Source organism: Agelaius tricolor, unplaced genomic scaffold (genome assembly GCF_023055355.1).
Source record: "Agelaius tricolor isolate 1412-34295 unplaced genomic scaffold, bAgeTri1.0.p SCAF_24, whole genome shotgun sequence".
Lineage (NCBI taxonomy): Eukaryota > Metazoa > Chordata > Aves > Passeriformes > Icteridae > Agelaius > Agelaius tricolor.
The window spans coordinates 1400523-1426531 of record NW_027269284.1 but is presented as its reverse complement, the minus strand read 5'-3'; the positions used below and the strand labels follow the sequence as shown (position 1 = coordinate 1426531).

At 40.3% G+C, this 26009-nt stretch overlaps 1 protein-coding gene across 2 annotated transcripts in view; it reads right to left on the bottom strand.

Moving 5' to 3' along the window:
* Window positions 1-26009, bottom strand: part of CTNNA2 (catenin alpha 2) — a 474927-nt gene that overhangs the window by 325949 nt on the left and 122969 nt on the right. For both annotated transcript variants that reach the window (XM_071447298.1, XM_071447300.1), the window contains 2 exons: window positions 24431-24697; window positions 8268-8471 (listed from right to left, as the gene is read on the bottom strand). In XM_071447298.1, coding sequence (XP_071303399.1) covers window positions 8268-8471; window positions 24431-24697 — 471 coding nt within the window. The remainder of the gene's footprint in view (window positions 1-8267; window positions 8472-24430; window positions 24698-26009) is intronic.

Genomic DNA, 26009 nt, shown 5'->3' with positions numbered 1-26009 from the left:
TAATTGCAGTAGGCCCATGCTTCTTTTATTTTGATTCATTCCCAGTAGCTCTATAAATGCATTGGGAATATTTTTCTTTGCATCCAAAAGAATACAACACCCAACAATGTTAATCTGGATTGTGTAAATACTGAAAGTAAGATTTGGACACCAAAACCAGGTATACACAGAGCTAATAATCACATTATTGGCATATTATAAAATGCATGGTAAACCTCTCTCATATTGATATTGACTTGCAGACATGGAAAAACAACAAATTAATAGCCCATAAATGCTAATTTCAGTAGAAATAAAATCAGAGAGGTTATGAATCACACTATAGAGACAAGATTGATAGAGGACTTTTTTCAGGTGGACAAACAGCTTTAAAAACATCATTTTCAGACAGACTACACCTAATGGTTTCCAGGATATCAAAAGTGCTGGTGCAGAAGTCATCACTTCTGTAAGAACACACTTCAGAAAAAACAAAACAACCAACTAATTAATGCAAAATTAAATGAGTTGAACATGAAAACCGTTGCATGAAAATGCAGTTTTGGGGGATTGCTGTGCTTTGACTTTGATTGGGGTTTTTTTTGAAGAAACAAGACAATTTTAATTGTAGTGTATTCGCAGAAAATAAAAATATCAAATACTCTCAAAAGGTACCAACAGTACAGTCAGACCTTCTGTATTCATACATACATGTAAGAGATAAAACAAGGAGGAAAACCAAAAACATTTCCCTAGAAAAGCAAGTTCCCTGACTATTGATAAAATTGGGGTCCACTTACTGCATAATTTATTCCCCACTATGGCACATGAGAAATTGATATAATATTTTATAGGAAGGCAGCGTGGGTTGTTGGTCAAAAACAATGAAAAATCATCAAAATTATATCCCACACCATTCTGACTGTTGTGCCATTCATTCTGTCATGTGTTGGTTTTGTCCCAGCTTTCATTTTAATGGGCAAACACTGCAATTATACAATCAATGCAGATTTTTTGATGTGGAAATGGCAAGGCACTCAAACTTTAATGAATTGAGACTGATATGACCTCAATTTTAATGTTGAGTAGGAGAGGCCCAGGCAGACTAAGCCCGACAGGAACTGAGAAAATCAGGTTTAGATTTACTGTCAGTCTAGAAAATTTCCATGCTAATTTGAAGGGAAGTATCTTGTTAGAAACATCACTCACCCTAATACACCAATTCAGCCTTACACTCCATAAACCTCCTCTGCTTTATTTACATGTTAACATGACATACAACACTTTTATAATGACATATCATGGTCTGCCTTTAAAGACAAAGAGCAAAAAGGAGGCAAAACATTCTCTGGTTGATACCACCAAGGAAAATCCAGCACTGTGGTTCAAAAAACACCATTTCCTCCCACAAATATTAGAATCACAGAGTCAGAGAATCAGTGAGACAGCTGGTGATGAACGAGATAAGGAAAGAGGGGAACCTGTGAGGCAGGAACTGTCTCCTTGTCCTTATCAGAGAACTCAGCTGTGGGAACTCCCCTGCCCAGGAGGTCCTGGGGCATTCACAGGTGGCCTGAAGGTGCTCACTCTGCTGAGGGGCCATGATGGGCCCAGATGTGATGGGCAGCTGTATGGAATTGGAAGGCATCAAAGACTCCTGAAGTGTCCCCTGATCCACAGCATCACATCATCCAGGTGTCCTGATCCACAGCATTCCATCCTCCAGGTGTCCCTAATCCACAGGATTCCATCCTCCAGGTGTCCCTGATCCACACCATTCCATCCTCCAGGTGTCCCTGACCCACAGCATTCCATCCTCCAGGTGTCCCTGACCCACAGCATTCCATCATCCAGGTGTCCTGATCCACACCATTCCATCCTCCAGGTGTCCCTGACCCACAGACTTCCATCCTCCAGGTGTCCCTGATCCACACCATTCCATCCTCCAGGTGTCCCTGATCCACACCATTCCATCCTCCAGGTGTTCCTGATCCACAACACAACATCACCCAGCTGGTTCCCCACCCCAGGGGAACTTCACCTGGGTACCTGGGTGTTCCTACCTGAATCTGAGTGAATATAAACCCAATAGATGTGGTGTTTTGGAGGTTTCTTCCATCCTTTGATGGGTCTAGTCTGTGGCCATTATTTTGACCAAGTGCCATCAAAATTACACTGCCCAAGTCTTGTTGTGAAGCCTTTGGGTGGTGAGATATTTTTATTCTTGGCCTTTGCTTCTTGTGCATTTTCTTAGGTGATTTTTGTGCTCTTATATTGTCATATTACTAAAGCTAACTGCCAAAATGCCTGTGTATCTGTCTTCCTTTGCAACCAAATTATTCTACAATAAACCCTACATGTGTATAGTTACAAAAAACACTCATTCAGGGTCATTTAACTCTAATCCATCCCAAGAGATTTATTAACAAGAACCTGGGCTACCCTCCTCTTTTAGAGTAAATTGTAACAGGTAGTTGTAAAGAGAAAATTACTTCAATAAATCTAAAAATCTACTCATCTCAACAGGGATGTGTAAATCTGCAATCACCAGAACCTGAAATCAGGACAATATTTTCAGATATTTGTCATTTCCAAGCCATGAAGTTCCATTTTCTCAGAGCTTTTTTTATTTCTGATTGTAAACACCAGTGTGGTTCTCTGAATCTGATAAGAAAAACACAGCAAACTCTGACTATGGAATTACAAAATCAGGAAATTCATGAATGAATAAATAAATCAAAACTAGCTTGTGCAATTGTAAATAATGCAGCATTTCTATAAATCTACTGAAAAATAATGGACATGCCTTATGATGAGGGCCTGACATCATCAAAATAGAAGAGACAGAAGGTTCCTGAAAAGGTGTCTCAAGTCACACTGCAGGTTGCATACTTAGACAGTGATTTATGTACAATTGTGAGCAGTCAAGGCACTCAAGAGGGATCCATAAGTGCAAAAATCTTAAACTGACCAAGCAGCAATGCATAGAACATTTGGGAACCTAGCCTATTCCTCCAATAGTAACTAGTGTGCTTCTACTTGTTTCTTTCAAGTACACAAAGACAAAACTGCTCTAAAAGAGCCAAGTGAACAGTAAAATAGCCCCTCTCCAGCTTGAAATACAGTGGAAAGCTTTAAACAAGCTGCTGTCCCTCTAAAGATTATTTGGCCAGCCAGGAATTCGACAATGGCACCAATGGAAAAACTGCCCTGCTGTGCTGGTCACGCCTGAATCGGTCGATGCTGCTGCTCCAGCAGTCAATCTCTTGTCATTTATCCCTGATTCCTCATCTCAGGACAGCTCTGGACATTCCTCTGTCTCTTAACTGTAATTTACTGTTCACTGTCACCCCCAGATTAACCTCATGCAAGTCAGCTCCAGAGCTGAAATGTACGCACCAATTATTGCTGATCTTAAATATGAATTGAGATGAAGCTGTTAAATGTGACAGCTGGCAGTATCTTGAGAGTTTATAGATTTTTCAGTTGCTCTCATGTTTTTCGTTCTCCAATCAAGCACAATAACCAGCTGTCTGCTAAGGACATTTCATCTTCATGTACTGCAGCACTCTGTTTTTCCTTTGAGCCATTCCAATTTTTTTACTGATATATTTGTGAAGAGAAGCTGCCAGCAGCCTTGTGTTTTCTCATTTGTTTTTCTGCTGTTTTGTTGTTTCAGGAAATAACATTTTCTTCTTCATAAGAAACACAAATTTTTATAGCAACTTAGGAGTAAGCAGGTATCAAGGACAAGTAGTAACTTTGGAGAGTAAAATTTCAAAGAGCAAGCATTACCCCCATGGTAAAGTAGGGTCTTCCTAGAGCACATTACACAGGACTGCATCCAGATGGTTCAGGAATATTTCCAGTGAGGGACATTCCACAGCCTCTCTGAGAAATCTAGTTCTCAGATGTGATCCTCACATCTAAACATTAAATCATCAGTAGTAATACAAGACTCTATTAAGGACTGATCATACCAGTCAGACACACAGAAATATTATCTGTTCCAAAAAACCAATTATAATTAAAAGAAAAGCTCCTCTGGAATGTCAGCAGGGACTGGGAGCAGAAGCACTGGATAAGAAGGAAAGCAAGGCAGGAGAATGCAAGTTGGCTTAATAATGAGCCCAAAGGCTTTAGAGGAGAAAATCATATTTGAACCAGCTGGGAAATGCCTTTTCAAATGCAGATTTGAATTAATGCCAAGCCAGTACTGGAGTGATTACAGAGGTCTTTAACACTCATGGCTTACTCACTTGTCAACTGCTTTCCAAATTTATCATTGATACACCCCAGCAACACAACATTCAGTCTATCTCTGGCACTGACTTGATGATGTCAGAGGGAATTCAAAGCATTCTTTTTTAAGCATGTATTTCTAAAGATATAATTTCCTCCCTTTCTTATGTTAATCTGACATCAACCCAGCAGCACCCAGAGTCTTGCTAGAAAGGGCGCCCAGCATTGGGTTGAGTTTGGCAGTGCATTTCTGAGCCAGGAGTTTAAGAGCTGGAACTCCCAGGTTCCTGGTATTTTTGCTCCTTGACAGCCTGCAATATAAATCATGAAGGATCCAGGAGAGAAAAGCAGCAGGAAACTAGACCCCAATCAGAGCTAACCATCCGTTAAATAAGGCTTTCATTTAGACAAATGGAAAACAATTGCATTAAGAGCTTCTGGGGAGCTGCATTTAGGTCTTCTCTGTAGGACAGAAGTCTAGAAATGTAATTTTATTTCAAAATAAATTATGGGATTTATCACATTTACATAAGAAGCTGAAAAATACCCTATCAAATTTCTCTGAGACCCTGGCAAAAAAAAAGTCATATAACACACCAAACTGAGAACTCTCTTGCCTTTGCTTCCCAAAAGTAACAGATTCTAAAATTTAGTTGAGTTCATGAGAGAAATAATAGATTTATTAAAATAAATAAGCTGGGAAAAGATTTTGTCGAAGTTACTGATAAGGCAAATGAAGAATATGCATATTTCTGGATATACAAAGAATAATGAAGCAGTTTACATCTCATCTCCATAGAAGTTCTGGCAGAGAACTCCCAGGGATCTCCCGTGCAGAGGGTTTAGGTACTGTGAGACTGGTCAATGCAGTAACTATACAAATATATAATTATTCATAGAATTCATTAAGAGCCTAGGGACTAATTAAAACCATTATTTGACAGGTAGGAAATGGAGCAAGTCAACATTTATCTGAGAAGGAAGCAGAAACCTAAACACATCTTTTATAACACTAAATAATACAACTGCAGAAGCAGCACCATTTTCACTTACCTAAGTCGAAATCTCCCCTCTCCTCCTTTCTACCAACTCTTTCTTTTCAGATTTTGTTTGGGATGCCAAAATTTTGGAAGTATCTACTTTTTCTTCAACTCATAGCCCTTTCCTTCAGCTCTTGAAGATTTGTAAGAAGCACCCCTCTGAGCCCAAATCATAGAAGTAGATGAATGAAAAGGAACTATTTTAAACTGTAGAAGGACTGAACTAACATTGACTGAACAGCACATTGCCAACACCCTGCCCTTCATCGTCTGCATCCTTTAAATATCACCATGAAGTATTTACTTTGCTGCATGCTCATTTGATCAACACTCATCCCAAAAAAATCATCATTTTTCAGCTATCATCAAACAGAAGAACCCCCAAAACATGAATGACTGATTAATTTCACAATCTCTAAGGCAAGGGCAGATTTGAAGATTGCAGTGGTTTAAAGCCACACAGGCAGAAGATGTTAAAGATGTGCATCTCTGCAAAATCAACCTTGATCTGACTTAGGACTGTGTCATGTTTGGTGTGTCCCATTCACTTTTATGCTTTTGAAACTCATGAAACTTTCCAAGTGAGATCTTTTGTTATACTAAACATACTTTTGAGAACCCAAGGAAAACAATCCACAAGTTTCAAGGAAATAGGTTTAATACCAAAGCAAATTCTGCCATGGCAGAATGGATGAAATCCAACCCTTCAATAATAGAAGCGGCCTACAAGCTCAGGATCTGATTTTCTGTCCTGGCTATGGGGATTTAATTAATATATCAGAGAAGTCTAGAGATATTTAACTTACCCCCTGCCCATATTAGATTATAACAATTGTCAACTCAATGGCTCTTCAGGCTCTGTTGGCTGTATTGATCTGATCCCCAGTATTGATCCAGTCTCTGACAATTATAACTGGAGCTTGGGCAATGGAGACTCAAATGATTTAATGAAGGAAGGAGTCTGGCAATTTGTCCATTCCTAGAGCATACATGATATGGAAGTTGGCTGGCAGCTACAAACTGACCCATGGATTCAAATTCCTTGGAGGGGCAGATTGAGGAGTCAATGCTCAAACAAGCATTGGAATTTTTTAACCTGGTATCTAAAAATGGCATCCACCCTTAAAGAACTGAATTGACACCCCCTACTTTACCTGTCCCTATGTACAAAAAAATTAAATTTAGGCATAGTAATATCTAATCTTAATCCCATTCCTAGTAACGGATAACATCGGTTTGGAAACTATTGTTGTCAAATTCTACCACACCAGAGCTGCTAAAGTCAGAAGTACTGCATTTTATGTAAATTAAGTATATATTCAGTTTTTATAATGTTTGCTCAATAGGTATAAAAAAATCTTACTTAAGTTGACTACATTTCAGTATAAGGCAGAAAAATAAATAAATTACAGGGATTGTGCAACTCAGATGACGAAGGGCACAAAAAAGGAAAAAAAAAAAAGACTGTTTCAACAACCATACTGTGGAAACCATAAAAGCAGCTGCTCACACCACTTTGTGTTTAAGTAAAAATGATGAAACAATTTTAGTAACCTTCAGAGTGATCATAAATGCCTGCAGGAATTTAAAAGTTTCCTCCCTCTGTAAATGCAGTCAGAAACAAAATAAGAATGTTTCTCATCCAGGGGCAAATTGCACCATTACCAAAACTCTGTGTACTGAAAAAGAGGCACCACAATAAAATGAGAAGCCACCACTCATCAATTCTTAAAGTTTTTTCAAAAGACCTTTAAGGACTAGACCAGTATTGCTTCTACAAAGCAAGATTTTGTAGGAAGAAACCCAGCAAGTTCTTTTCCACCACAGCCTCAACACCTGATATTTAGTGTTCTCTTTTATAACTTCTAACCCCTAACACAGCAGCAAAACTTCAAATTCATTCAAGCTTTCACGAGAACCTGTCAACCATTGTTTCAAAAAACTAAGAGGCAAATAATGCTTTTCAATTCCATCAAACAGCTATTCCTTGAGGTGACTCTGTTACATGAACAGTACCTTTGAAAAGCAACATTTAAGCCTGAACTGTAAAATGAAGTGACTAAAGGACTGAAGTTTGCACTATTGATACTGAATTCCGCCACTTTAACAACTGTAACAGTACCAATGAAAATAACAACGTTAAAGGTCTATCCTTGAACACCCTCTTCAGCATTATTTTGATGATGATTCCAGCAAAATGGGATCAAAATGTGTCATCTGATACTTTGAGAGCAACCAAAGAAACAGCAGAGATGCTCAGTTTGACACCTCTTGGCAAATATTTTAATTTTAAAACAGGTTTTTGATGTTGCTTTGGTCTTTTTCCCACATCCTCAAAAGGACATGGCAATAGAACATCTGAGCTTTAATACAGAACATTGGGTGGAGAGAATTTTCTGCGACAAGTTCTGTTTGTGCAGAACAAAGGTTATGCACTGCCAGTTCACACCACATCGAAGAATTCAACAGCTCTGGAAACCTACCCAGAGAGTTGTTTGTAAGATTGTGTGAACAGCACTAGTGCTGAACCCCCTACTTTCATGGCAACTGAGTATTTCATAGCTCCATCAGAAAATGAAACCTTCAGTGATTTAATCCACACACCAAAAAGTCAACCTCTTGCAAATATCTATGGGTAACATCCTAAAAACCAAACACAATGACCATCCCACAGGGGCAAGCATGCTGAAAATTACCCATATTCATCTTCAATAAGAAAATAATTCTTGGGTCATTTCACATTGAGATTACTCACCATTGTTTTCATTTTAAAAAGCATTCTACTTCCAAAAGAACTGCTAGTTATCACATCAGAAGAAACTTCAATGCCAAATTCAAGGGGAGCGCCAAGTTCCTTGGCAGGTACAACACCACCCCCCGTGAGCTTCTGATCATACCCAACTCCTATCAAACGTTTGCAAGGCATTAAAAACTTCAACAACTCAAACAGCTCGGCACAAAGCCTCGTTACAACATCTGAGATCCATTAAAGCCGTCGTTACTTACGTTGTTCATGTACTCGGAGAGCAGGTCCTGCAGGGCCTGGCGCACGGCGTTGCACTCGGCCACGATGCGCTCGCGGCGGTCGTCGCGCGTGCACGAGGAGTCGGCCATGAGTGCCGCCCCGCTGATGATGCTCTCCAGCCGCTCCTCCAGCGACGGCCGGAACCGCGCCTCGCTGAACGTCATCGGGTCCAGGATGATCTTGTTCTGGAAGGAAAAGAAAAATGGGAAAACGGTGAGCAGTCGCGGGTCTTTGTCATTTTCAGTGCCTTTGGAGAGGTTTTTTAGTCTTTCCTATAAATAATTTATCATAGAATACCAGGTTGGAAGGGATTGCAAGGATTATCAAAACCTTCTTGGAGCAATTATCTACCAAATTCCTGAAAAGTATTAGAGAAATACATATATATGTATGTATATGTATATATATAAAAATATATATTCACAACCTTGTTACCCAGACAAGCTGTGGCTGCCCCTGGATCCCTGGAAGTGTCCAAGGCCAGGCTGGACAGGGTTTTAAGCAACCTGCGACAGTGGAAGAGTTTTTAGTCTTTCCTATATATAATTTATCATAGAATACCAGGTTAGAAGTGATCGCAAGGATTATCAAAACATTCTTGGAGCAATTATCTACCAAATTCCTGAAAAAGAAAATATTAGAGAAACATATATACACCTTTAAAAAAAATACATACACATACATATATATATGTTTGTATATATGTCTGTATGTTATATATATGTATGTATATAAATATCTATATATACACACATATGTTTATATAAAAATTCATAACCTTGTAACCCAGAGAAGCTGTGGTTGCCCCTGGATCCCTGGAAGTCTCCAGAGCCACGCTGGACAGGGCTTGAAGCAACCTGAGATAGTGGAAGGTGCCACCCAAACCATTCCATGCTAAAGCAGTATTATTTCTCCACAAATATTCTGAAAATTTCTTGGCTCTTCAGGTCATTCATATGTCCAAGGTAAAGGTTTTTTATTCCTGAAGATAGAGTGGGATGCTCTCCGTTAATAATTTCATTTTGATTATTTTAATAAGCAGCCTACACTGCTGAAATGTTACTATATTGCCTCAATATTTCATGAATTTAAAAAATTGAGGAAGTTAAGACTGTTAGGAAATCATTACTAGAAAATGACACCTAGACAAAAATATTAAATCTCTGACTTCCATTCTGCAGACCATCTTTTAACAGCTTTTTTTGGTTTTTAGTCAGGAAAAAAGTGCTGGATTAGTTAACTAAAAAGGGAGCACTATATGAAGACAGTCTGGAAACATCTTCAGTTTGTCAAATAGTCTACTAGTTAGCAAAATATCTTTATTCTACTAGAAAAAGAATTGATTTTCAAAGACTCTTTTCTAATAAAGAAAGGTTAATTCCTAAATTAGGATCACTACTAAACACTTGTGTACTGGATCTATCAAACTTATTACTAAATATCAAATAGGTTTAAACCACATTGATTCTACTCTTCTCACAGTAAAACACCATGTGAAGTTATGAGTTCTGAGTCACTGCTGGATTACATTTTGACCTGCTTTTCTCCTCTTGCAGTTCAAGGTAAGAAATACAAAAGCAATAATCACCTGCTCTTACTGCCAGGCACATTTACAACACCGTGTAATTCAGGAACCTTTTGTTGAAATCATGCAAAGAAGTCTCCTAATTGCATATGGACTAAAAATGCCCTGTAAGCTGTGCACTTGTTATTTGAGCTTTAAAAAAGGAAATAATCGTGAAATAGGAAAGAAAAATGTAAAAACATTCTGATTTCTAATAATCACATCTATTTTAAAGCACATAAGATTTGTTAATGAGCCATTTTAATTTTCAGAATGTTCAGATAACTTTATTATTAGTCCATTTCTTTTAATATCCAAGAGCAATCAGCAAGTGCAAGCCAAACAATACAAGTAATTTGAAAATAAAAAAAAAACAACAAAACCAATACAGTGTATCAAAATGTACATTAAAATTTAGGAACATGACACATGACCAACATGTGCCTTTAGCACCGAAAATTGTATCTGTTTATTATTAATCAGAAAATGCTCAAATGGATTTATTCAAACCTAAAGACAAACTTTAATATTTTCTTAGTTTCAGCAGGACAAGGCTCTTAGAAAAGATCTTATTTCTCAATAAAACTTCCTGTTCACACACAGACCCCATAACTCTCATTCTTATACAGAGAAAGGAGTGTCTGAGAAATCTGTAACTTCACTGAATCCTCAGCAGTTAAATAGTAATAAACACAAGGAATTTATGAAAATCCATTCTTTAATAAAAGGACAAATAGAAGAATTTTAACCAGATAACGTATTGTTCCAGCTCCAGGAACTGCTGACTTAGCAGAAAAAATGCTGCATTGGCCAGAATGTGAAAAATGTCTCACATGTATCTTCTGGGGTCTGTGTTTCACAGCAGTAAGCAGAGCAGTTTTACAAGCACCTAAATTAGAAATTACTCCTCCAAGATTTAGGCCTGTACATATTTATGTAATGGTGCTTTTGAGCCAAAGGGTAATGCTTGGGATTTTCAGAAATCAGCTGTATAAATTCATTTTCACAACCTCATAGTTCACATGGCAGTAGCAGGGCTATGATTACACCAAATGAACTATATAAGCCGCTTATGGAATTAGCACGAAATAAATATTGAAAAGAATAGCTGTTTGTTTCAAATCCCTTACCAATCCTCCCAGAAATGCTTCCCTTTCCCTCCTCTTCCTCCCAGCCATAGGTGTAAGGTTCTCTTACCTACACAGAAACTTTCAGACAGATCTTACACCTCTCAGCAAGTCATGAATCACATTTTCCCCCTTAGATTTGAAGACCCTGCACTCAAGTCTTCTGTGAGACCCAAAACCTACCTGGCATGGAAATACACATGGGCAAATCTATTTGCATATGCAAATGCAGCATGCTGCACCTGTGGACCTGCACAGCTGGGGGTGACCTGATGGAGCAGCCCTGGGGAGAAGGACCTGGGTGTCCTCGTGGACAATGAGCTGTCCCTGAGCCAGCAGTGCATCCTGGGGTGCTTTAGGTAGAGCATTTCAAGCAGTGCAGGGAGGGGATCCTGCCCCTCTGCTCAGCCTTGTGAGGCCACATTTGGAGAACCCTGTCCAGTTCTGGGCTCCTCAGGACAGGAAAGACCTGGAGCTCCTGGAGTGGGGCCAGTGAAAGCTGCAAAGGTGATGAAGGGATTGAAGCATCTCCCTGCCCAGGAGAGGCTGAGGGAGGTGGGGCTGTTCAGCCTGGAGAGAAGCCCCAGATGAGAGGGGCCCTCAGCCCTGGGTGTCCCTGTGTGTCCCTGTCTGTCCCTGGGTGCAGGGAGGGTCAGAGCAGGGCCCAGGCTCTGCTCCAGGGCCCAGCAATGGCACCAGAGGACGGGGCAGGGACTGAGCCCAGGGAGTTCCACCTGAACATGAGGAAGAATTTCTTCACTGAGAGCCCTGAAGAGATTGTGCAGAGAGGCTGTGGAGTCTCCTCACTGGAGATATTCCAGAGCCATCTGGACACAACCCTGTGCCCTGTGCTCTGCCTCAGCAGGGAGCTGGGACCAGGTGACCTCTGTGGTCCCTTCCATCCTGACCCATCTTGGGATTCTGTGCATTCTTCCATACTTTTTGAGCCTTGAAGATGAACAACCTACAGATCAAATATCTCCAGTACGTCTAAACCCTGAAACCCAACTCAACATTTTCTCAGGCAGATATGTTGTACTCCATTAATAAATTCAGGAACTTCTTTACAGACTGCATACAAATACTATTTAGATTTTAAATAATAAATTGTGTAGCACAGAGGATGCATAATTAACCCAAGCCAGATTTCCTCACTTTGAACTGGAAAAAGGGAATATTCTTCTGTGGTATTTGTAAATAAGAAGAAATATTTATGATGATCAAAACTTGGCTCATGAAAAATAAAAGTCACTCAGTTGTACTCAATAATTTTTCAACTATATCCCATAAAACTTTTTATTTATGATTCATTTCTAGTCTTAAATATTATTAAATATTTGTTCAGGATATCTGTTAATGACAATTCAGAATTACAGAGTAATTTAGGTTGGAATGAACTCCTGAAGGTTATACTTTAAACGCCTCTTTAAAACACACACCACTTTAACTCAAGCCAGGTTGCTCAAGGATTCACCCAGTCAAGGTCAGAATTCCATCTTAGGAGATTTTCCCAACCTCTCTGCCTACTGTTTGAATGCCTGATCAACTTCATGGGTGATCATGAGTGACTTTTTTCCTTCCCAATATGCAGAATTTTCTCAAAATCCTCTTGTGCCAGTTGCACCTCATCCCAACACCATGAACCTCAGTTTTGCTTAAAATATAACAAATAATGATGTTTATAACCACTTTCTGATGAGTGGTTATAAATAATTGACAGTCTAGATGCTTGTATTAAACTCTTTCTCAAAGATGTCACAAGGAAAACAGATTTTGGAGTTTAGGGAAAAAGGAGACTGGGGATGAGAACCAGCTCCATGACAGCTCCTGATGTTCAATAACCAAAGAAACATAATTTTTTTTTGCTTACAAAAGCTATTATTCTTCTTCAAAGACAACTTGGTGCCAAAATTCAACTTCAGACTATGTTATTGATGCCTATAAAACTCTTACACATATATGAACAAGGAAATAATGTATTTTTGGAAAGCAGAAAAAAATAGTTGGCAGGCTAAATAAATTTCTTTAAAAGTTGCAATTTCTCATCACTTCTTAAAAGCCAGTTAATGAAAGATGAATGTAAATGAACTGGAACACTTTACATTTCTAATTAGTTAACATTACAGCCATAAATCAAGGACTGATACCATAATTCACTCCTTATAATTAAGTGTTTCAAACCTCTTTATAAATGTTCAGATGACTGTAAACATACATCATTTTTGGCTGCAGTTGCTGAAACAAAATCCAAGAAAATTAATTTTAATATGACTGAAGATTTGTTTGAAAACTGTCAAAACTTATGATAAAATATTCTTTAAATATAGTTACTATTTTCTCTTCAACTCTTCTTTTTTCCTTAAATTATACCAAGGTGTGTTTACAGAGAAGTTGCCATGTTGTAATAAATACTAGAGACTTCTGAAAATAAACCTCTTCACACTAAGTACTGCTCTAAACCAACTTTCTCTTGTTCAGAAGGCAATAAACTATCTCATACTCTAATAAACTAGAAGGCACCACTTCAGAAATTTAAAATAATGGATAAATTATTCATACTTCAACTAAAAACTGAAAATAGCCATATACCCTATGTAAATGTATTGTATAATCAGAGAGCAAGCACATCATTATTGAAACTTGGTGACATCTGTCTGCATTAGAGAATCTCATTTTCAACCATACCAAAAAACCCCTCTCAGTCTTTATTAGAAATATAATGGAAAGCAAAAGCAAAATGTTACATTAATAATTTAAAACAATTTTACAACTCCAAAAAACCCTAGAATTACTGTATCATTGCCTGCATTTTCCAATTAAATGACTTCATTATTATGTGAAATTGCCTTATTGCTCATGAAAAATCTGCTCAGCCTCTTGTTTCTGCACATAGAAAGTCTTAAGGAAATTTCAGCAGCTTCTTCAGAACCTCTGCCTGATTTATTTATTAAACACATTAATTCATCTTTTTAGAAAGTGAAACCTTCAGGGCAGAGACCATTTCCTAACATGGTTCTTAAAGATTTAGAATCACAGAATGGTTAAGGTTGGAAAGACCTCTAAGACCATCAACCATAAACCCACCACCACCACCATGTTCACCAAGTGCTACATTGTCCTGGTTTAGAGCAAATTTGGGAGGAAGCCTCCAAAGGGGTCCCTCTAGAAAGCAAATTCAAGCAGCCTCTCTCCCCATGGATTTGGAAGGCATAAATCTGCTTTGAGAAAAGTGGAAAAAACTGTTTAATAAGCAAAGTGCTCACAAACATGGAAAAATGAGTAACATTAAACAATGGCATCTCTCCTTGTTCTGAAGAGGTGGCAAATTCAGAGAGAGTCTTTGTTGTGGGGTGTAGCTCAGCTGGCTCAGTCTCTTATCAGTCCCTCCTGTGCTGGAAAATGTCAGACCCCAGGCCTTGGTGGGACACAGGCGTGAACTTTTGGTAGATTTTTGGCTTTTCAGTTCAGAGCAGGGTGGAACAATTCCAATAAAAAGAAAAGCCACAGTCCAAGGAACTTGTTTGCCTCAGCTAGCTAAAAAACTAACCAAAAGCAAAGGAGAGCTCTGTCCTGCTGTCTGTGCTGCAGACAACAGAGCTCCTGAGAAGGAATGCAGGGGAATCAGGTGCAGTTTCTGCAAACAAACCACGCTCTTGTTCTCCCCCACTTCGCTCTCAGAACCAGTCTTAAAAGTGCAGAACTTCATGGCCAGCACAAACAGAACAATGGGGGATACACAGAATTCACAGAATGACCAGGTTGGAAGAGACCTTCAAGATCACCAAGTCCAACCCAGCTCCAACACCTCAACTAAACCCTGGCACCCAGTGCCACATCCAGGCTTTGTTAAACACACCCAGGGATGGGGACTCCACCACCTCCCCAGGCAAACCACTCCAGAACCTTACCACTCCTTATGTAACAAACTTTTTCCTGCTATCCAACCTGTATTTCCCTTGACACAGCTTGAGACTGTGTCCTCTGGTTCTGTCAGTGCTGCCTGGGGAAAGAGACCAACCTCACCTGACTCCTTTCTCACCTTTCAGGAGCTGTACAGAGTGATGAGGGCACCCCTGAGTTTCCTTTTCTCCAGGCTGAGCACCCCCAGCTCCCTCAGTTGTTCCTCACAGGGTTTGTGTTCCCAGCCCCTCTCCAGCCTCGTTGCCTCCTCTGGACATGTTCAAGCATCTCAAAGTCCCTCCCAAACTGAGGGGCCAGAACTGGACACAGCACTTGAGGTGTGGCCTTGCCAGAGCCGAGTACAGGGGGAGAACGACCTCCCTGCTCCTGCTGGCCACATACAAGCATCATAAAGTCACCCTAGGACATACATCCACAGGCCTTTGAACACTTCCTGAGAAAGTGATACACAACTGCCCTCAGCACAAAAAAAAAGCAATTTTCAAGGTAAATTCCACTGCAAAGTGTGATAGATATTTTAGATAAACAATGCCACAACCACAAGGCAGCAGGAAAAACTGCCTTTGAGTAGAAGGAAGCATATGATATAGTGAGGGACCTAGTTTTTCTGAGTAACTTGGAGACAAGACCATATAAATAAGAGTGTTTGATGTATTTCTTTGTCATAAGTGCCTGCACTACTGTGAAAATAAATGTTGTGTGCTCACAGGTTTGGTTTCTGCACCTTTGCCCATGTCTCCTGCAATGCTAATAAGGCTGTTGATCTCCTGTTTAGCAATAAATCAAACATTCCTACCTGCCACAGTGCTGTGTTACACAGACACACCATACAGCTGGAAGAGTGTGACAGTGCAATGCTGAACTGCAGCTTCCAATGAGCGGCTCTGGAGTGATGAAACAACACAGAAATAATTCACAGGGGGCTCCAAGAGAGCTGGAGAGGGATTTGGACAAGGGCATGGAGTTACAGGACAGGGGCAATGGCTGGGTTAGACTGGATATTGGGAAGAAATTCTTTACTGCGAGGGTGTTGGTGGTTGCCCTATCCCTGAAGTGTCCAAGGCCAGGTTGGACAGGGCTTGGAGCAACCTGGGACACTGGGAGGTGTCCCTACCCATGGCAGAGGGTGGAACAAGATGGTCTTTAAGTTCCTTTCCAAGCCAACCATGCAGTGATTCTCTGACCTTTCCCTCTGGCACAGCAGGCTGGATGCACCCACAGCAGCTTCACAAGCGTCCCACTCAGGCAGGAGTGCACAGCCACCAGCAGAAGCAGCAGCCCCACCTTCCCAGCCCCCTCTCCTGACTGCTCTCCAAGTGTAAATGGAGATGCTGCTCCCCTGAAATAGTGGAGGTGTTCACTTCTCACATACCTCAGCTACAGAAGCATCGCAGAGGCGCTAAATAAACACAGGAAAATAGTAGCAAGTGTAGTCTAATTAGAACATCTCACTTAGTGCTCTTTTCGAGCTGTTATAAGGAACCTGAAAGAAACTCTATCATGTTTTTGATTTAGCACTGCAGGTATTCATACTTACATTAACAAGAAATTAAAAAAACCTGCAATAATTGGAATAATAACGCAATACCTGTACTGCTACAAAAACATATTTCCTTATAGAAGTGATAATTAGGTGTTTAAAGTGTGTTTCTTTTCTGTATTTTTAGTATGTCTAACAAATTTGTGCTTGAGGGTTGATTACAAAAATTCCTTTGCAAATAAAGTGGCCTGCTGCCAACAGGTTACATGTATTTTGATAGGGAAGCACAGGCAGCAGTTGGTGTGAGGGCAAAAGGCTCTTTCTACCACCAAAAGAAGTGGTAGCAAAATTCTGTGGTTAAACTCCAACAGGTATGTTTGATTGCTAAATCTTTCCATAATACCATTCACTATATGAGCATTTCAGAGGGAAAAAAAAGAAATTCATAGACATAAAAAAAATAAACCAGAAGCCCACTAGATGGTGCTCCTATACAGCAAATACAGCTCAGCAGCACCATTCCCACTGCTAAAGGGAAATGAGAGCAATGAGATCCTAATCCACAGTTACCCAGGGAGCTTCCTTTCACAGAAATCACATTCTTGCAATGCATTTGCTCCCAAAATCCTGACATCTCCAGTGCCACCCTTTGTACTCTGGAGCTGACCATTTCCACAGTAATATATGAACAAGCCCATACATACACAGAAGGGCTTGTAATGAGAAATGCAGGAATAACTGAAAGGAAAAGTTTGTTTGGCCCCTCAGCACCATCGGGACCCCAAAAATTTACTCTGATTCTTCCTCATTTGAGACATCAGTTCAGCATCCTAAAACACGAGGCTCCGCAAACAGGTGAAGCTTTTGGGCTTAGTGTAAAATGCAACATTTTGCTGTTGGTTATTATTTTCCTAAGATGCAAAGCATGACCAGTCTGATGTTTCCCCACTCACAGGAGAGCTGAGGAGTGCAGAAAGTGCCAAAGGATTTCACTACTGCATAGAAGTTTTAGAAACACTGAGGTGCAGCCTGGCTGCCTTCACACAGGAAAGGGTTGGCTTGACAATGTTGCAGTGTAAAAGCCACTTCAGCTGCACCAGGGACAAAAAAAAAAAATCCAACTGTGTTTTGGGGCTCCCAAAACAAGAAACTTGTGGACTTGGGGGAATGTGACCCACAAAGTTGATCAGAGGGCTGGAGCCCCTCTGCTCTGGAGCCAGGCTGGGGAAGCTGGGGCTGCTCACCTGGAGAAGAGAAGGCTCCATGGAGAGCTCACAGCTCCTTCCAGGGCCTGAAGGGGCTCCAGGAGAGCTGGAGAAGGACTGGGTCAAGGGATGGAGGGACAGGACACAGGGAATGGCTTCCCACTGCCAGAGGACAGGGTTAGATGGGTTATTGGGAAGGAATTCTTCCCTGTTAGGGTGGGAGGGATGAGCAGAAGGGACAAGGGATGGAGGGACAGGACAAGGGAGAATGTCAGGTTGGACAGGGCTTGGAGCAACCTGTGACAGTGGAAGGTGTTCCTGCTCGTGGCAGGGGGTTGAAATGAGATTATCTTTAATGTTCCTTCCTACCCAAACCATTCTGAGAATCTTCCATATTTCATCCAAATCCATACATGAGTTTATCTGAATTTGCAGCACACATTCCCCAGTGCATTCCTAGTTAAATCCAATATAGAGTTGCTATTATACAGAAATTGCCATTTGCCTGGGCAAGAGCTACTCAAGCTCAACAAGTCTGGTTTCAAATTGCTGTCAGATGGGCAGTAATATTTTTGCAATTGTTTCTTATGAATTTGAGTGGCAAAACAAACACATTTCAATTCTCCTTTCAAAGCTCACATTTTGTCCTGTTCTCTGCAGCATCACAAATCACTTCTCTGAAGAATACATTTACAAGCAAATTGCAATTCCATAAATGTTCTGCAAAAATCCATTCTCAGATCATCTAGCAGTTATTTGTCCAAAAAGGAACATTTTAAAGGTAGTCACTTAATGACACAGCATTTTTTCTGTCTGTTACATTCCTGCCACATTTTGACAGCTCCTAATTTTATTACTGAAAGAAAAAAAAAGCAGTCTTTGCTGTTGCTATACCCAGATACTTTGTCTTTTCAGTTTCTCTGTAATGTTTTCCCCTCATTACACACTTATTAGATCTTTCACTCCATTTAAGGTGCACTGCATTCTCTAGCCATGCAAAATATTCCTTAAGGAGCATTAATGTATTCACAAAATATGTTATGATAGCCCATTTATTAATTATGAGCTGCATTTAACAGCCTGGAGGACATTGACCAGTGTCACCAGACACTTTGTTTCCCATCAAATGTAGTCATCTCCCAGATAGTTGACTTGCTCTGTTCAAAAATTCATTAAAGATTGAGTTACTCTGCCTGTAATTTCTCAGTTCAAATGCTGCTCATGACAAAAAATAGTACAACTTCAGTACCTTGGGACCTATCCCAAATACATAAGTACCTCAAGTACTAAAAGCATTTTAACCACCTCTTTCAATTCTGAACCATATCAAATCATAGAACCATGCCTGAGTTGGAAGGGATCAACCAGTCCAACTCCAGGCCCTTCCCAGGACAACACCAAGAGTCCCACTCTGTGCCTAAGAGCATTGTCCAAATCCCACCTGAACTCTGTCAGGTTTGGTGCTGTGACCACTTCCCCTCCTTTTCCTTTAAATTCCTTTATAAATCAAATAATTTTCATACTCAGAAATCTGAGAGTAAAGGGTGACCCACAGGCACAGCAGTTGGAGAAGCAACAAGGACCAACACTGCTGGATTGCAGCTTTAAAGACAAAATATAGAGAAACAATAAATCCAATATTAAAAAAGATAAAAAATGATAAAATATCAGATAAAACAAACTCAGCTATAGGACTTGCCCATTTGGATTAACATATATTAAAACTAAGCACTATATATTGCTTTTGACAAACAAAATATCATTTTATTCCATTGCTAGAGGCAGAACTTGCACACACAAACACAAAAGATGGGAAGAAAAGTCAGCCAAGCCATCTCATCAGTTCTTTCTGGAGCAATACAGAAAAAACAGATATTTGCTTTTGGCATCACTGGAGGAAAGGGGTTTTGGTCCTTTTTTCCTTTAGATATCTTCTCCTCCCCTTTCTAAGTCAGAGGATTTATAAATTCTATTTAATTTTATTGCAGATAATTCAAGCCTTGCTTCAAACACAGGAATAATCCTTTTATGGAGTTATGGTGCATGCATAGTAAACAGCTTTATATTTACAACACCGTTACACCCACCCTCCCAGCACTGTACAAGAATGATTGCCCTCATTTTTCATATCCAAATCTAAAGGAAACTATTTAGAATTGCTTAAAATATAAAGAATTGTAGGTCTGAAAGCCCTAGAATCTGAATTTCCACTGTGATTAGCACTTCTGAGGTGTTGTCAGCACATCCCACTGACACAGCTCCACTCCTTGGGACTCAGGAATTGTAATCCCAGTCCATATTCTGAGAGCAGGCACCCTCCTACTCACCAGAGATACCAAGTGCCCAGTAAATCCTATTTTTGCCTGTCACTGCCCCCTCTCTATTCCATCATGGAGAACACATTTCCCAACAATCTGTGTGCAGCCCTTGCTGTGGCACAGACAATCATGGAATGATAGAATTGTTTGGATTGGAAAAGCTCCTTTGGATCATCCAGTCAAACTCCAGCCCTGCCAAGGCCACCAATAAGCCCTGTCCCCAAGTGCCACATCCCCATGGCTTTTCAATTCCCCCAGGCTTGGGGACTTCACCACAGCAAATGGTGGAGCAGCTGTGCCAGGGCTGGACAAGCCTTTGGGTGAAGAAAACTTCTCTGATTTCCAACCTAAACCTCCCTGGCCCAGCTGAGGCTGTGTCCCCTTGTCCTGTCCCTGTTCCCTGGAGCACAGCCCAGTCCCCCCCGGCTGTCCCCTCCTGTCAGGAGCTGTGCAGAGCCACAAGGGCCCCCTGAGCCTCCTTTGCTCCAGGCTGAGCCCCTGCCCAGCTCCCTCAGCTGTTCCTTCCCCAGCTCTGTCCCTTCCCCTGAACAAAGTTATTCCTTTCTTTATTTCTAGATATAAATATAGATTTTTATAGCCTCATATATTTTTACCCCTTTGCAGTTCCCAAACACACATCAGTGTCAATGCCATCTATCTTCATCTCAGTTTTCATCCTTTCCTGGTCCTTCTTATTGCATTTCTTCTCACTCAATAATTTCATTCTCTTTTTATCTCCTTTTTATCTCTTTTTATCTCCTCCCCACCACAGTCCAGTTTCATGTGGAGGTCCTGTCTCTGCTGCTCACCATCAGGGCTGTGGGGAGGACACCAGATAAAGCCATCCCACAGTTTAACATGTGCCAACAAAGCAGTCCCTCCATAACCAGATGAGAGCTTACCAGATCAAAACTGCCATTTCCTGAGTGCAAACAGAGCCTTTTCAGAGTTCAAAGTAAGTTCTTCAAAAATTTATCTATGCAACTTCCATAAATTTGGCTAAATATCATGAGGGGGAAATAAACGCTGCACCCCCAGTTTCATTAAGGGCTCAGGTATTTCATGAGCATAAAATATATGCCAAATTTTAATAATAAATTACTAGTAAGACCAGAAATACCTATTTTTAAATGATCTAAGAGTAAAGCAGCAACATGGAAGTGAAAGGACAAAGCAACAAGGCATTAAACACATTCTTTTGTCATCAATCAGCTTCAAATAGGAATTTAAAGGAAAAAAATCTACTAAGGAACAGATTTGTGAGCTCTCCTTATTTCTACATAAATTGTTATCTCTGAGAAGCAATAAATGACAACTACCTTCAAAACTTTGCTGCTAATAACTCACAGGTGACTCTACACAACCCCCCAGTGTATAGAGTGAGACAATTATCCAAAGACCTAGTTAAACACAATGGCTGTGCTTCAAAGACGTAGAATAATTATTTGTATTTTATGTGATGATATTTTGACTGAGAAAATGTTCAAATTATTCACACTGCAGCTATTTGAAGCTCTAAGCCACATAACACTGATTCCAAAATCTGAAATAATGAAGGCTGAGAAGTGTTAAAATAATGGAAAAAAACGGTAAACTTATTTTTAATACAGAATCCTCATCTTGGCAGATAATGCAGGGTTCAGTAAGCACTTCTACAAAATATAAAATTATTATTATGACTGAGATGGTAAAATAAATATTCTGTAAAATTATTTTCATTAGAATATACAAAGTTCCTTTCCCTTGCTGAAGTAATACAGTGCCACCATAAAAAGCAATGTTTTTTCTCCACCACCTTTTAACTCATGGCACAGTTCCACTAGTCTGCTAATATTGCTTGTTTTCTTCCTTGTAAAACATAAAGGTAAATTCACAATCATCCCACCATCACCAGCTATAAATTTTGACTTTCCCTGGAGTTTAAGGAATGCCATCTTTGTTGCAAAATTAGGTGTGAATAAATCTCATTCAACAGCTAAGCAGTGAGTTAGAAAATGGATAATACAATTGTTTCAGTATCTATATCCTCATAAGTCAAAGTTTTCATTTAGTTTCCTAAAATAAGAGAGAATTCCCCAAAAAGGCTGTTTTCCCACACACAGTTATGAACAGAACACTGTACTGTGGCTACACATCTCCCACACACATGCATGGCTCCTGCACCATCACTGAAAGTGGAAAAGACTTTACCTGAGGAGAAAAAGGATGAATATTCTTATTCAGGCAGGGGACAATATCTGATGTCTTGCACAGTCTTCACTACATTGATTTTCACTAAGCACAGCCACTCTCTTTGCATTGAACAACAGCCCTTTTTCCAGAAGGCAGCAGCAGCATCATCAGTTTGGGACTGAGAAGTCACATGTTTTCTGTCCCTGTTTGTCAAACCTTTGCTGTCCATAATGTGCAAAGTCCCACACAAAAGCTGGAGCACAATCAGACCACACAGGGATGTTATTCCCAGGATCTTCCCAACCAGGGACCTGTGGGCTGAGAGGGCCCTGAGGAATTCCTCAAATCTTAACCCACAGTAACTGTGCAGGAAAAGCCACAGATGTAAGAATAGATGGAGGAGAGAAGCCCAGTGCAATGTGCTGTGAGATGAACCACCTGCACTACAGCTCCACTTTCAGCCCTAAATGCATCAGGACTGAGCAGCTCCTGAGGTGACAGATGCTGGCATTGCAACCTTGTGTCTTAATCAAAGTGAAAAGGACACCATTACCCAATAATAACCTCAACAAGTCTTCGCCTTAAGTCAAAATGAAAGATCAAAATATTGTCAGAGACTGTCTGTCAGAGACTGCAATAACCTTTTTGTTCACTGCCTGAAGTACAATCCTCACATGTGAGATAGGGAGAAACCATCAGACAGGACTGCTAATGAAATTAACAGCTAAACAATTAGCTGGCAGGAAAGTTGCTTAAGTGAAACTGTATCTCTTGCTGGAAGAGAGGCTGCAGCACTTTGCCCACAGCTGAACTGACTGCTATCAACTCTGTCTGAAAGATGCTTTTTCCATGTCTTTGATTAACATAATTCAAGATTCAAGTTGAATGTTAATGTTTCCAGGACACTGAGCTCCATCACCATTTTCCTTTTTTTTTTTTTTCTTGTCTTCCTGACTTGCTAGACAAACATGATTTTACCACTCAAGCAACCTCAGATCTTGGTCACATAACTAAACTGCCAGATTAATCAGACTTTGCATTTTCTAGAGCCATGTAGTGAGATTTGTCAAGAATCCTAAGGATAACAAGAATTCATTTTTCTCACTATCCCAGCCACTGCATATGAGCACAAATAACTCCTTGTAATTCCAGTCCATTAGCAGGAAACAACTATTCCTCACCAAAACCAACATAAATCGATGTCTGCCCTTTGCCTCCATGTGGGATTCACACTCTCTGAACCTGAGAGAAGCAGTCAGCAAAGCAGAAAAAAGAATAATCAAAACAATTCTTATATCATTCACTGCTCCTGTATTGTACCAAAGTAGAAAGCAAAATGGAGATTGTTTACCCGAAGTGATGGTGTTTTGTTTCCTTGGCCTATCAGGGCCAAGCACATTTCCAAACTGTCTGTCAGCAGAGAGTCACAAGATTCTGGGCAGTTGAGTTGGGTGCTTGTGCAGATTTAGTTTAGATGTAGTGTAATATAGCATAAAATAATACAGTAATAAGTATAATAAAGTAATTAATTAGCCTTCTAATATCCATAAAGTCAGATGTGTCATTCCTCCCTGCAATGGTGGCTTGATTTACTATACCTCTGCAGTCTGAGGAAATGGATGTGAATGAAAAGGGGAATTTGAGTCCTGTATAAGAACAACTTAGTTAAAAGCTCTATAGATTGTGTGCAGAAACACGTCATTCTCCACACCCTGTTGCAGTGTGATGTCACAGTGAGATGTCATGGTTTGCCTCAGATACCCCGGGCTTCTCCCTGAAGATTCCTTCCCCAGGCATGTCAATCACCTCTCCTCTCCACACCCTGACCCCTGCTGAGCACTGTCTGTCAATCCTGGCATTCCAGAAGGGCGTTGAGTGATTGGCAGAATTCAAAAGATGCCCTCTACCCCTGGGGGCATTGGGCCATCCAGATGTCCTTTGTCCCTTGAGACCTCCCCTTCGGTACCTTGTTGGTGGTCCCCATATTCCTTCCCTCCCCCTCTCCCCCAGTTTAAAGGGAGAGCAAACCATGTGGTTCAGAGAGTTCTGTTGGAGCTGTTGCTGGATTCAGAGGCCTGTGGGCCAGAATAAAGCTCTAAATCAAAACCCTCCAGCAGAACCAACTCCTTTCCTTCACCATTGCCTTAAAGCTTTTCCACCAGAGGGAAACCTGAGCTCCTGCATGCCTGTACTTGTCTCCAAGCACCCAGCTGCAACATCCAGCTAGCCTATAGTATCTCTGGGGTAAAACACCACAGTTGCCACTTTTTGGCTGAGCACCAAGGGCCAGACAAGCTCAGGAACATCCCATCCAGCTATATTGGTAATTATTCCAGTAACACTCTGCTGATACTCACATCAAACTCATTCAAAGCAGCAGCGAGCTCTCCTATGCCAGTGTGGCCCTTGTTCTCATCAGTGGGTGAGGTGGCCTGGGCAGCGTTGGAGATGCCAGCAATGGCCTCCTGCACTTGCTTGAAGACGTAGTCCCTGTTGGCCCTGGTGGCCGCCACGTCGGGGTGGCGCAGGAAGGCCTGCGAGGCCGTGTACAGCATGGTGGCGTTCTTCTTCAGAGCCCCGCGCGCCGCCGCCATCTCGTCCCGGCAGTGAGGATCCTTCAGCTCCTGCGTGAGAGCACACAGAGGTGGAAATGAAAGGGTTTGTGTTGGAATGCACTGCCTGGAGCATCCAGGCATGGACGCCGTGCAGGGATGGAATCCATGGCAGAACCCACCATAAATCACTGAAAGAATTCCCCTCCTGCCCAAGGACAACGAGTTCTTCTGTGTCACTACACCTGTTACAATCTGCTTGCAATATCTTACCTAAGAGTACTTCCCTTTTGCAAAAACCCACTACAAATGTGCATAAAACATTCAAAATTACTCTTCCCAAACAACTGGATTGCTTCTGCTGATTCCATAATGGCAACACTCCTGTTGCAGCAAGTGCCTTGTATTTCTAATTACTACATTCACATCCTTTATAAAATTATCATAAGGTAGACCTTTAAAAAAATCAAATTAGAAGTATTACATAGACAAATATCATAGAATCATAAGAATTAACAGAAAAAATCACAAGAATTAACTAAGTTGGAAAAGAGCTTTGAGATCACCCAGTTCAACCTATAACCTAACACCATATGGTTGTAGTTCTTAAAAACCTATTAAATATGCCTCTCAATATTTCTATTTTGGTTCCCTTCATATTTTGCTCAATTTCTCATATCATTTAGAGTTTTTATATTTAGAATATGACAGATACTTTCTTTTGTTTCCTGTGACAAGAATCAGATACTGCACAATATGTTATCAGAATTATGCATTATTATTATTATTAATAACCCCTGATTTTTTTTTCAGTTACAGTGTATATCATATTGTATCATAGTATAGATCATATTGTCCTTGAAAGCCTTACAAACATTAAGACAGCCCTCATAATATTCATTAGAAATAAAAAAATATTATTACTTCTACTTTAAAACTATGAATAAACCAGTCTGGAGAGCTGTACAGTTTATGTCCACACATGGAATCCATTGACAGCACTGAAAAAGGACCCAAATATTCTGGATTTAAAGGTTCTACCCACTGATTAATTTCAACCACATGTGGCTGACAGGTAACAGTCTTCAGAGAGAATTTTTGGCATATTCTTGTGTCTTCAATGAAAACTTAAGAGATATAAACATCCATTAACCTTCACATTTTCCCTTTTTCCCATATTTGCAGATCTATTTCCACAGGGGAAGTGTCTGAATGTACAGAAGAGCATTCTCCATATAGTGCCTAGATTCTACATTTTAATTTATTTGCCTTAGTCAGATGATTTGCTTTCTGTAGTTCTGCAAGGAGCAGGGAGATGAGCTTGATGATCCTTACAGGTCTCTTCCAACTTGAGATATTCAATGATTCAATTTTAGTATAACTC